Here is a 12,274-nt window from a genome sequence, read left to right as displayed (position 1 = left end):
AGAGGTTTCAAACCAGATGCGTTTCTACTTAACTTTATTGGGGAGAAGTGCCCACGGGGGTGGGTGTGAGGGTGGGTGTCTTGGGAACCTCAGTGCAAAGATGGATAATCTGGGGTAAAAAGCTACCTGGTGGGTCCTCAGTCCAGCTTGCATTTGCTAGGTTTCCTCAGGCTTCCAAAAAGGGACTGGGGTGCTGCCCCCCCCCTCGTTTGGACAAGGCCTGGTTTCCTCATGGTGCCTTGGGTAATGGGGCAGCATATTGGCCCTCTGTGTAGGAGGCACAGACTTGTACTTAGTAAAATATTTCAGTAGTTATGCCTCAGTGTTTTTAAAAGATTCAGCAGAGTGCTGAAGGCTCTGTGTGTGTGTGTGTGTGTGTGTGTGTGTCGCGCGCGCGTTTTGAACCTGCTTTCCTGTGCCAGTTCTCCTGAGATTTCTCTGGGGTCTGTTTGTGTCCAAGAAACTGCCCTTTCTAGAGGTGGGGGGATGGGAAGAGCCCACTCTCATTGACTGATGGTTGAAGTCAGTGGGGTAAGCTCTTTTCCGGTAACAGAAACGAGGTGCTGCTTATTAGGAGAAATTTTGGAAATTTCCTGAGATTCTGGGGAAATCTGTTGAATCACCATTCTTGTGAGGTCAGACCTACTAAGCCCCTTGGTATTCCCAGGCATCACGCTAATACTAAACACTTCCCCTGCCCAGGGTAAGGGACAGAGAGGGACACCGCCTCTCCATGAAGCACCACTGCTAAGGCCACATTATCCCAGCTCCCCCAGGCTTGCAAAGTCCGGGGACCTAGTAGGGAGCTCAGTCCCTGCTACTTAGGATCCGTGTGTTCAGGCCTCCGGTGGGAGATGGAGTTTCTTTTCTGATCTCCCCACTAATTTCAACCCCAGGAGGCAGGGTGCAGGTTCCAGCCGGTGCTGCCGTCGGTGCGCCCTGCCCCATTGGGTCTGCAGTGTGCAGAGCTTTGCAGCGCAGATGCAGTGCTAGTCCGTGCCGTCCGCCAGCTCACACAGCACGTTTTCCAACGCAGTGATGCGCTCCTCTTGGGCTTGCACCCGCTCTCGGAGGGCCTTGATCTCCTCCAGCAGTGTCTCCAGGGTGTGCTGCTGCTGAAGACAAAGAAGACCATGGCAGAGAGCAGGAGGCAGGGGATATAGAGTCAGGGTGGCTCGGTCAGATCTTAGTAAAGCTTACCGACAAGGGGGCTTCGCTGGCTGACTGGCTGCGCCGAGGACTGGCTGGCGGGCGCACATCTAAGATGTTACGTTTGGTGACCCGGAGCTCACGGTGTTTGGGGGGAACGTAGCCTTCCTTCAGCGAAATGAGCACAGGTTCTGCATCCTGGCCCGAAAGCCACTCATCAGCTTCCAGGGCTGGCTCAGGGCCAGGCGTGTCCGGGTAGAGGTCATCCTGGAACAGGTCTGACTGAGGGAGTGGGGGACAGGAGGGCTTGTGTGAGCTGGGCGCTGGATGTCTGGGTTTTGATGCTTTTCCACCAACGCCCTCCTTCCTCACCTTTCGAGGTACAGTCATGACGATGGGTTCACACTTTCGTTCGTGTAGCTTGTAGAATCTATGAGGGAGGAGAATTCCACATCCCTGCTGACTCCCCATCCTTTTTAAAATCCCCACGTCTGTGACTAAGGTGTTGAAAGTCAACACTCCCAGTAAGTACCATTTGCACATGATCAGTTTTGGGTTAAAGCACCTCTGTTGGGATGTTAGGCTAGTGGGACAGCACTGGGACTGTCCCTGAAAAAGACTAGTATGGCTTTCCTAAAGAACAGCACAATCGGGAAGGTCTGGAGCTGACATGAGGAACAGAGGCAGGGGACAGGAGGAACAAAAGTGCTGACCTGGCGATTTCACATTTGCTGACATCTAGTCCCCGCTTGGGCATGAAACCCATGCCCCGTTGCGGTTCTTTGCTGCTAAATGTGTTCAGATAATGCACGAAAGGTGGTTCTTCCGTAATTTCAAAGTACCGAATGCTACTGTCACCCTGCAAAACCAGCCAATTTAGACAGAAACAAAACCAGACAGCACGCTCACATCTTCATCTGGCCCTGGTTCTTCCAGCCCAACCTCCAGCACCTTGCCACACAAGTAGACGATGCTGGAATCAGGGTCGTAGAATGGTAGTAACACTCCATTGCTTGTGTCCATCTCTTGCAGGGCCACTGGCTCTTCGAAGTTGTTCTGCCGAGCACAGGAAGAGTGACCAGCCCTGCTCACCCTCCCGGGTTACTTCAGAATTTGCTTTATAGCCACCCCTGGTGAGAGCTACAGGCTCTTCTAGACGCATCTTTCCCTTTCCCTCGCACAGGTACACTCTGTGCGGTTGCATGCAGTCACAGCAAACCACCCCCAGGGACTAGGCATCACCAGGAGGGGGCGCCAGCGCGAGCTCCTTCAGGCGACGCAGCAAAACAGGGCAGTGTTGGGTGTGAGGTGGCAGCAACCTTCAGCCCTGTCGGAATGGGCATACCCTGCGGGCGTGGGGCGTCTGGCCCCTCGCCCGTGATGCCAGCCCCCGGGGCACACACCCCAAGCCTCCAGCTGTGTTACCGGGTCCCACAGGCCTAGCTCTCGCTGGCTCATACGGGTGAATCCCGTGGTGAAGATATGACCCAGCCGCGTGAAGACAGCCCGCATAGGCCTCATCCCCTCGTGGGCTGCAAACCTCTCCTGGGGGGGGGGAGGGGAGAAGGGAGGAGCATCACCCTGCTGCCTGCCTTCGGGAGATGGAAAGCTGAGCAACCTTGCCAACCTGAGTGTGGGATGGGGGTGGGGAAAAGGAGTCCTGAGAACGCAGCTTCTCAGAGGTCAGTGGCAGGACCCTGGCCTGGAGAACATCAGGGCTGAGAGAGAGAACAGGAGGCCTGGAACTCTCTCAACAGGTTCCAGTCCCTAGGCACTCTCAAAGTGATCACTGGGGCAGGTGATGTGTGCAGGCATCCTGGGGTTGCAGTGTTGTTCTACCCACAATGGAGCCCTGTGCTCCACTTGGGCCACTTGGGCCGGACCACCACTCAGGAGGATGCTCCTGCTTGACCCTGCAAAGCGAGCCAATGCGCCCGCCTTGGCCTGGCCTACCGGGTCCCAGAGTGCGAGTTGCCGCTCACTCATCCTGCTGAAGCCGGTGCTGAGCAGCTTCCCGTCTGCGGTGAAGACGGCCCGCAGCGGGCGGGCGCCCTCGTGAGGCCGGGCTCGCTCCTGCTCGCAGGGTTAGTGGGTTAGAGTGCCCGCCCACCCGCCCTCCGGTTCCCAGCCGCGCCACGCCTGTGCTCCAAGCCGACATGCAGGCACACCCCAGGTTAAAAGGAGGCTGGCCTCGGCAGGTCCATTCCCAGAACACCCATCTGGGAAAAACAACGCTTGAGGGTTGTTTCATCCCCACCCAGTGGGTCATTGGTGGGAAGGGGGGGGGGGTCAAGTCTCGGTGGTCAGACCCCAGACCCTGGAAGATGGCGTAGGATATCTGAGAGGAGAGGGTCCTGGAGCTCAGGTTTCATGCAGGTTCTGGTTGGAGAATGGAGTTTCCAGTCTCTCCCCTCCTCAATCTCAAAGCAAGGAGCCCTCCTCAGAGCTCTTAGATGTATGGGAGGGGAGCGAACCGGAGCAGGCAGAGGGTTGCAGTCTGGGAGCTTACTCAGGGTAGGGATTGAGGCTGTAGAGCCTGCAAGGGGCGAGGGGGAGGGGGCGGTCATGACTAATCTCTGGAGTAGGGATAAAACAGGTAAAAGCTGGGCTCTGATGACTGGGTATCAGGTGCTAACAGCTAGTGCTGAACAAGGGGTGCTAGGGAGTAGCCAGCCCGGCCAGACACTCACCGCAACCACTTGGCTCTTCCGGGGGTCAATGATACGCAAGGTCTTGTCCTTGCAGGTGGTGGCTAGCAGGCTACCATTGCTGTTCCAACACACGCTGTGGATGACGTCAGGGTGTATGTCGTCCAGGCTCAGCAGTACCTCCCCAGTGCCCACATTCCAGATGATGATCACATTATCACCACCTGTGCAGAGTGACCAGGCGCATCATCCGAGCCCCGCCTTCCTCACCCCCACCCTCATCTATAGTAGCAACCTTCCTTAGTCCCACCCCAGACCTGCACTGAGCAGAACATTCCTGGCAGTAGGATGCCAAGACAGGATGCCCACACGCTTGGAGTGGCCCTCGAGTGTGATGACAGGTTCTGTGATGTTTCGCACAGGGGTGTAGTCTGGAATCTGCCACACCTAGGTAGGAAGAAAGGCAACAAGTAGGTGCGATACAGAGATGGCTCCGCCCACTTAGTGCTATTGGTCCTTTTGAGTGCTACGGATGGATTACAGAACAAAGCATAGTGGTACCAGCAGCAGCAGTTCAGAACCAGGCAGTATTGTGAGTTCTCCAATGACTGCCTCCCTCACTCTGTCAAGAAAACTTCAGAGTGCTGTACCCCTGCTCTTAGGGCCCCAAGTTGCCCATGGTTATAATTAGTTCTAGGCAGTGCATTCTGGGAGGACTCGGGTATGTATTTAACTAAAAATAATCCGAGACCTGGGCAAGACAGGGCAGAGCTCTGAGCCTCTGTCCCTTCTATCACCTTCCCCAGCACAGGTGAGGCACCTCCCTCCCCTGCCCAGCCTGGCAGCATCCACTGGGCTCCTACCATGACAGTGGTGTCATCTGAGGCACTGGCGATGACGTTGTCATTGTGTGGACACCAGTCAATGTCCAGCACGGGGCCAGTGTGCCCAGTGACCAGTGGGTAGTTCTTATCCACTCGTCCTGTCTGGAGGGTCAGAGAGGGAGATGTGGGACCATTGTCATACATTTGTGTGTGTGCACGGGCGTGCTGGGAATAGAACCCAGGGTCCGGCACTTGCTAAGTAAATGGTCAACTGAGCTGCATCCCAGGTCCTTGCTCTCCTGTATGTGGTTTTGGAGTGGGCAGTAGATTTGTTGACCTCGATTCTGTATTATTAGTTTTCTTTTTGCAGACTTAGTCTCTAACCCCACCCCAACCTCCACTCCTTGAACTTGGCTGGAGATGCACAGAGAGAAATCATTTGTATTAGGGATCTGATTCAGAGAGGCAGGATGACTTGACAAAGGGCCCACAGAAAGACATGGAAGCCAGACTTGAATTAAAGTCCTGTGCTCTTCAAAAGACATTTAGAGAAGGATGTTTTTTTCAAACATAAAGTCTCATTATGTTTGTTAGCCTAGGCTAATCTTGACTTGTGCTGGGCTTACAGGCATGTACCATACAGCCTATGAGGAGAATATACTTGGGCCTGTTCCCCAACTTGCAGTAACTCTGGTAAGCCCCTGTGTGATCCTGAATGCAGTGGCTTAGGCCCTAGGACAGACCTCTCCCTTGGTTTTACCTCGGAGCCACAGGCAGCAGTTAGTCTTGGTTCTGAATAGCCCTTACCTGGGGCTGGCCCTCACTTTTCTTTGTGTCTTCATGAGTAAACTATGGGAGCTATGAAGACTCTGCAGGCGTTGGCACTGGCCCAGAGCATGCAGTCTGGGAGAGAGGGTGGCTAAATGGCATTGAAATGGCAGTCATACTGGGGAGGAGGTGGCTCTGGCTGAAATGTGAGCCCTCGGGATGGTGTCTGCATTGTCCAGTGTGAGTCATAGGCTATTGTCAGGCCTCTTTCCGACCCTGCCATGTGTGAGGCCTTCTTTAGCAAGGTATAGGGCTCAGTATCTAGGTCAAGGTTATGCTTTGGGGTATCTGTCTTAGGGTACAGATGGCTAAGTGTCTGCAAAGGCTGCAGTTAGTGCCTGGCTCTTTTCCTTCTGTGCAGGGGAGGGAGGCTCTGGCATTTGTAGTTTTTCTCTTTTTAGTTTCATCCTGCTCCCAGGATCAGAGTCTGAACTCTCCTCTCTCTCTCTCTCTCTCTCTCTCTCTCTCTCTCTCTCTGGCGCTAGGGAAAGAGAAGGTCAGAGGCGGCTGCATCCCAACCATCTCCAACTCCCATCTTGGTTTCTGCTAGGAACATGGTGCTTCGTGGCCTAGAGGGTTGGCACAGGTCACCCTGATATCGCTGTTCCCCACCATTCTTTGTGGGTTTGGCAAAGACAGGGTGCCCAATCCACACAGACTGCCCTTCTGACCTAGGCCTGAACTTTAGTGAGAAAAGGCTAGTGTGGGGTATCCCAGAGACCCCCAGCCAGTTCCCTCCCACTTGCTTCCTTCCCAGAATCCCTCACCTTGGCCAGAGGCAGTACAATGAAGGCACCTCCACCTCCAGCCTCCACAATAATGGCTAGAAATTTGGGGTTGACAGCACAGAAGGCACTGTCCCATGTGACCTTGGATACCCGGATGTCCTCATAGGCCTGGTCGGCCTTTGCTGCCTGACCAAACACATGGCGGAACTTGCTTTGCCGAACCACACGCCGGCTCATGGCTGGGGCAAAGATAGGGGGTATCAAAGCCCAGAGGCACGTTGGTCCTTAGTCCTGTGAACTGTGGGAGGGAGGAGCGAGTGAGTAGGGTTATCTGGCAAGGATCTTTAAAGTGACCAAGGCCAGAGGCAGGTTTTTGGCACCTGTCTCATGCTGTTTAACCCGAGGGACAAGGATGGGAGTCTCACCACTTCTTAGACACACAGGCTGGGAGGAATAATGGAAACTGACACAGGGCTGAAACTTCCTGCAAGACTGAATGTTTAGGGAAGCAATATCAGTGGGTCCCCTCATGCTGCTAGTCATGGGTGAGCACCTCTTTGCAAGTCTTCATCCCTTCTCAAGGCACCTCACTCAACACATTCTCTTTTAGTCACTGGACCGTAGCTAGCTTCGGGGCTAGGTAGGACTGCAGCCCTCAAGATCCCTTCACATTGCTGGCCGAGTTCAAGCAGATGTGTCTTTTTCTACGGATTCGCCAAGAGCAAAGGTCCTCCTGTTAACCCTGTTCCCTACTGTTCTTAGCAGAATCCTCCCGTGGTGTGGGGCTATGTAGGAGTAGGTAGTGTAAGGAGGCTCTTCCTTCCGTCCATTTCACCATGCACCGGTTTCTCGGGGAGCCCTGGCTATGGTCATCTGCACAAACAGCATACTTTAGTCCAGCTTCTTGGGTGCAATGTCTATACTGGCTAGTAGGTTCTCTTGAGGGTGGGAGCCCTCGATCCCACCTGCACCGACCAGTTGTGCAACCAGGGAGAAGGTGGGGTCCTCTTTCTGGTGCTACAGCCTCAGCTTCTGGAGCTAGGAGCTTAGCTATGCTACTCTTCTCAAGGAAGCACAGCAGGTTCTCCTAATGGCCAGCTGCGTCCCCCCCCCCCCCCCAGCCCGGGCATCCTTGTGCCCTTCAAACCACTTCTGCAGCCCCAGGCCTGAAGGCCGGCCTACTCGCCCCCTCCTCCAGCCTCCCGCCCCGCAGTGCGTTCGTGTGAGACTAGGTGTCTCCTCGCCAGCCGCCGTCCGGCCAAATATAGACACCAAGTCCGCCCTGCCGGACTGAATTTAGCGGCGGGGGAGGGGGGTGCAGACCTCTGCCCCCTCCAGAGAACCCGCCTGCGCCGTTGGCTGCGGTGGCGGAGGCGGGGAGGGGGGATACCTGGTCCTAAGCCGGGCGGAGGTGCTCACGCTGGGACTCCTCTGCGGAGCGGGCCGGAGTACGCGGAGGGACGAGGGAGGAGGTGTCGGTGCGTCCGGGTCCAGCGTGCTGCGGGCTCCGCTGCAGTCCCAGCTGCTGCTGCCATCAACCTGAGGGGGCGGGGCCGGGCGGGGGCAGGGCCAGGCCGGAGCGGCCACGCCCCGTCCAGCGCGGGAAAGTCCAGCGTCTCAACTCGGCGGTAAAACGGGACAAGTAAGTGTGCGTACGCCTGCGGGGTGTTCGTGCCTCCCCTTCGTCCGCCCCTCGCATCCAGGTTCCGGAGGCCCAGGCGCTCGGTCCAAAGCGGGACACGGACACTGGGAGCCACCGCGCGAGATCAGGTGCCTGCGCGCCGCATTCCTGCCGCAATCGCGCAGCTAATTTGGTCGCTCCCAGCGGGCGGGGTTGTCCCCAACAGCCACGACCTGCCGGGGAGAGGCCCCGGAAGATACTCTGCGGGGGAATCGTCTCAGTCGCTTGATGAGGGTCTAGGCTGGCTCAGGGCAACTACTGTGAGGCTACGGCAGTTATTGTTAGCGATGGCGATAGTTTGAGAACTCAAAACACTGGCATCCCTATTAGAAGGTTCTGTGAGCGCGGCTTAAGCCGGTAGCTCAGAGAAAAGTGAGCTCCCAGTACCAGGTTCAAGAGGAAGATGTTGGCACAGATATTTGGCCACATTTTAGAGGTCAGAGAGACCAACTCTGAAGATGTTTAGCCCTCTGGGCTTTCTTTGAAATAATCCCTCTATTTTAGGGCAGAATCCATCACCCCCAAGACCCACAGTCTGAGTGGTTGTTCAAGGTTAAGAATATAAAATACAGCAGTTCCTTGAGTTGCTGTTTACCCAATGCTTGCCCATGAGTTCTTTCTTCTGTCCCATCTTGGGTTCTGGAGGGTAGTATAGGACCGGTTTTAGGCAGCACAGTGTACAGTTTTCCAGAGACCAGTATGGGGTGTGTGTGTGTTGAAAGAGAGCACGCGCATGAGCACAAGGGTGTTGGTTTCTCATGAAGGGTTTGGTATTCAGTGGATTGTAGAGGAACAGAACCAGAGTTGTTGGTGCTACACAGAGAATTTGAGGCATCTATGTGTGCAGAGCCACAAGAATGGATGGAGTCTTTTACCTTAAGATTCCAGGTACATGGTTAGCTCGAACTGTTCTGGAGGCACATTTTGGTTACCCAAGTTCAGTTCTCAGAACCCACACAGCAGCTTACAACCATCTATAACTCCAGTTCTTGGGGATCCGATATCCTCTCCTAGCTTCCACAGGTACCAGACATACATGCGGTGCACCATCAAACACGGCAGGGAAAATATCCATACACATAAAGTTAAAACAAAACATCAGTCAGGCAAAGAAGCCACTGGGCTTGGGTTCTCCCATAGAACTATCAGTGGGTTCTGAACTGCAATCCATGAGGCTAACAGAAGTTTCATTTCACAAACATTTTCTGAAAGAGACCTGACAACCGAGACATGATTTGGTCCACTTGCTTCGGCTACAAAGCCAAGACTGGACGTATTTAGTTGGTCAGGAGCTCAAGCACTCCTTAGATATTTTGTGAGGTGATCATACCTTCACCATCATGTTCAGTCAGAACAGCAGTGAGTCACTCACCTAACCTGGCTAATTCAGAAAGTAGTAGGCAGGCGTTTTCTTTGAAAACATCAGAAAATTTGTTTGACAATTGGGAGACTAATAGAGCTCCCCCAGATAGTACTGTATTTGGACTTACTGTACTGTATTTGGATAGTGCTATATTTGGACTTTGTAGCTTTTTTTATGTGCATTGGTGTTTTGCCTGCATGCATGCATGTGTGTGTGTGTACCGGACCTTGGAGTTACAGTCAGTTATGAGCTGCCATGTGGGTGCTAGGATTTGAACCTGGTCTTCTGGAAGAGTAGCCAGTGCTCTTAACCACTGAGCCATCTCCCCAGCCTAGTAGATTTCACTGTGCTGAAAACTTGTTTGTTCTGTCCTAATGTCTGGTGAGGTCACTCACCCAAAAAATCCAGTCACTGCTAGAACAGGTCACCGCAGATGTCCCACACCAGTCACTCTGCACCACAGCTGGCAGAAGGATTTAGCTTATTCATTCTAACATTCAGGTGACAGCTTCTGTGAGTGACTCTTTGACCAGCCAAGTCCCCAGCCTGATCACCTGATCTGAATCTCATTGTCTACAACTTTTGGTAACCCCTTTTCCTATGGTAGTCTTTTGTGAAAGGTAGGTTATATACATAAACAAATGCACACGTGTATATATTTATTTCCCCACACTAAAGTTCTTCAGTGTTAGTCAGTCTGTTGTCCGTGCTGTTTTCTAACCCCCACCTTCCCCAGCACCCCCTCTTTTGTTACACTTGAAACAAACATTTTGTCTTCAAAATAAAAATTTATTCAATCTGTAACAAGAACATTGAATCTGCACGTCTGCGCACAAGTTCACATTTAAAAACAGCGGAGCACATCAGTAAGAATAAAAACAACTATGATACAAGTGGGACATCCCAACCACCAGGATTAAGGAAGGAGATGAGACCACTCTTTATATTCTGCTTTAAATGCCTCAAAAAGGTCCCAGAGATTCCAGGGAGCACCTGCTATTGGTAAGATGAGAATAGCCCGAACAAAGTAACAGTCAGTGCAAGTCTTTTGGACTTGCTAAGGTTTCAAGCAAGTCTTACAAAACAAAGTTTAGAAGGGAGGGGGAGGGAAAGGCACCTTTAGCTATGCCAAGCAAATCATAATCAAATAAACAAAACTCATCAATTCCCAGTGGGCTTACTGACTAGGAAACATGTCAGTTCCTCGGCTTTGCATTTGGGGTATTTGCTCTCTGTAGGCAGGATGCTGCCACTAGCATCAATGTGAAGACAAATGGCAGCACCAGCCCTATTCCTGGGGTGGGGGGGTGGGGCTCTACAAGCAGATAAGGGGTGATTCCAGTTTAGAAATCCTGTCCTAGATCTCTGGGGCACTGAGATGAGGCTGGTTCTCTTCATAGCAGAAGCTAGGCCTAGTCACCTCGGCTTCAGGCTGGAGCAGTACAGAAGCACCTTGCAGTAGCTCTCCATGGCATCAAGAGGTCCCAAAGCCCTGGGAAAGGAGCGTGCAGCTTCCTGCTTTGGTGGCTGGCCTTTTCCTAATATGGGTGCCAGATGAGTTGAGGCGACACGTACACTTATGTCCAATACATGCTTGATCTTTAGTTTGGAAGGGATAACGACGTCTATGATCTTTTAAGTTGGATTGGTGCTGAAACAACGGAATGTCACCTTGTCTACTGTTAAAAAGCAAAAACCAAACAACCATACTACCCATTCACCATCACGACCATCACTATGGAGACACAGCAGCACGGAGAAAGACTGCAGGACACAGGTGGAGATCAGATGCACATCTGACCCACTCAGGGGGAGGACTCTGGGCAGCCATGGCTTCAGTGCCGGAGGCCACCACAATGATGCGCATTTTAATACTCACAAAGGAAACAAAGTATCCACAGATAGTTTGAAAAAGCCAAGAAAAATGGCTTTTCTTTAAAATGCCCTTAAAACTTTTTGCATAATGCTTTCTTAGAAAATAAAAACCCAACTCCCACAGAACATCTTTACAGAGAGAACCTCAGGTGCAGAGCCCTCCCGTGAGCCAGCGTCAGAGGCCTCTCCGAGGAAGCATCTGGGCTCAGGAGCAGGAGGCCTTGGAGCCTGGGCTGTGTCCCCAGGCTGTCCCTGGAGCTCTTGGTAGTTCCCAGAATGAGAAGGAAATAGCAGTAGAGACAAAGGTACAGAGCAGGAAAACACTAAAGATGCTGAGGGGTTGGGGGGGGCGTGCAGAACAGGAAGGAATGTGTTAAAAAGAACGAAGGGCAACCAGACTGAGATGAAATGCTCCTACTGTGCTGTGTCCACACCACCTACTGCTGCTGTTTCCAAAAATAAAAGCCTGGAGTCCTCTCCCTATAGTCAGGCTGTAGCTCCAACCCTGCCTGCTCCTGGGGTTGTCAGCTCCCCTAAGTGCCCACACGTGTGCTTACACACTTTGAGACACACTGACAGGACTACTGTGGTCTGAAAAGCAGTAAAGAGAGACAGCGGCTTTGAGCAGGAGGTGCACTGTGCAGGAGGTTAAGCACTAGTCAGAGGTCAGAGGTCACGGGTTTTCCTGCTTAGCAGTTGGTCAGGCAGGTCCAGTCTTGCCATGAAGAGAAAAAAGGGAGATGATCTGAAATTATCAAATGCTAAAGTAATGTCTTCAACAGCTTATTATGCACCTGCCTTAGTCATAAGCATGACTTAGGAACAACCCAAGGGTTGGGGTTTGGAGGGCTGGCAAGACCCTTTGGCATAGCTAAATTACAGACCCTGTGTGGAAGATACCTAGGCAGGTGAGTAAGATGATAAGAAATACAATTAAGAAGGAAGACAGCAGATGTTTTTTCATTCTTGAAAACAAAAACAGGTATTGTCTGTGCGTCTGTCCATCCCTCTGCCCTCCCCTCCCCCCAGTGCCCAAATTGGGCATTTTTTCAGTCTCTGCTGTGAGAGATCCAATGAGGACATCTATACTGGGAGATGAGAGAGCAGTGCCCATTGCTGATAATGTGTAGCACATGGATGTCACTGTTTTTGAGACAGGGTCTCACTCTGTAGCTGAA

The 12,274-nt window shown here is 52.7% G+C and overlaps 1 protein-coding gene across 5 annotated transcripts; it reads right to left on the bottom strand.

Annotated features, from left to right (window-relative positions):
- Positions 1-24: 24 nt before the first annotated feature.
- Positions 25-7,921, bottom strand: CORO6 (coronin 6). 5 transcript variants are annotated; one of them, XM_080924244.1, is made up of 12 exons: positions 7,568-7,921; positions 6,217-6,475; positions 4,661-4,783; positions 4,115-4,244; positions 3,840-4,021; positions 3,103-3,222; positions 2,575-2,694; positions 2,101-2,205; positions 1,863-2,008; positions 1,522-1,579; positions 1,201-1,431; positions 25-1,115 (listed from the first exon to the last, which is right to left on the bottom strand). In XM_080924244.1, exons 2-12 carry the CDS (start codon positions 6,412-6,414, stop codon positions 990-992), a joined length of 1,539 nt encoding a protein of 512 aa, XP_080780370.1. In that variant the 5' UTR covers positions 6,415-6,475; positions 7,568-7,921; the 3' UTR covers positions 25-989. The 5 variants fall into 5 exon arrangements, with proteins under 5 accessions (XP_080780370.1, XP_080780366.1, XP_080780367.1 ...); XM_080924240.1 differs by lacking the exon at positions 3,103-3,222 and having other exon boundaries at positions 7,568-7,919; XM_080924241.1 differs by lacking the exon at positions 3,103-3,222 and having other exon boundaries at positions 25-1,112; positions 7,568-7,918.
- Between the last annotated feature and the right edge of the window lie 4,353 nt (positions 7,922-12,274).

The sequence above is a fragment of the Micromys minutus genome, assembly GCF_963924665.1.
Source record: "Micromys minutus genome assembly, chromosome: 10".
Classification (NCBI taxonomy): Eukaryota; Metazoa; Chordata; class Mammalia; order Rodentia; family Muridae; genus Micromys; species Micromys minutus.
This window is presented reverse-complemented; position numbering and strand designations above follow the sequence as displayed.

Coding starts and splice junctions, on each gene's coding strand:
- CORO6 (XM_080924244.1), bottom strand. CDS start 6,414: ATGAGCCGGCGTGTGGTTCGGCAAAGCAAGTTCCGCCATGTGTTTGGT. Junction 4,022..4,114: donor GAATGTTCTGCTCAGTGCAG/GTCTGGGGTGGG, acceptor CACTCTGCACAG/GTGGTGATAATGTGATCATC. Junction 2,009..2,100: donor TCGTCTACTTGTGTGGCAAG/GTGCTGGAGGTT, acceptor CTGGTTTTGCAG/GGTGACAGTAGCATTCGGTA.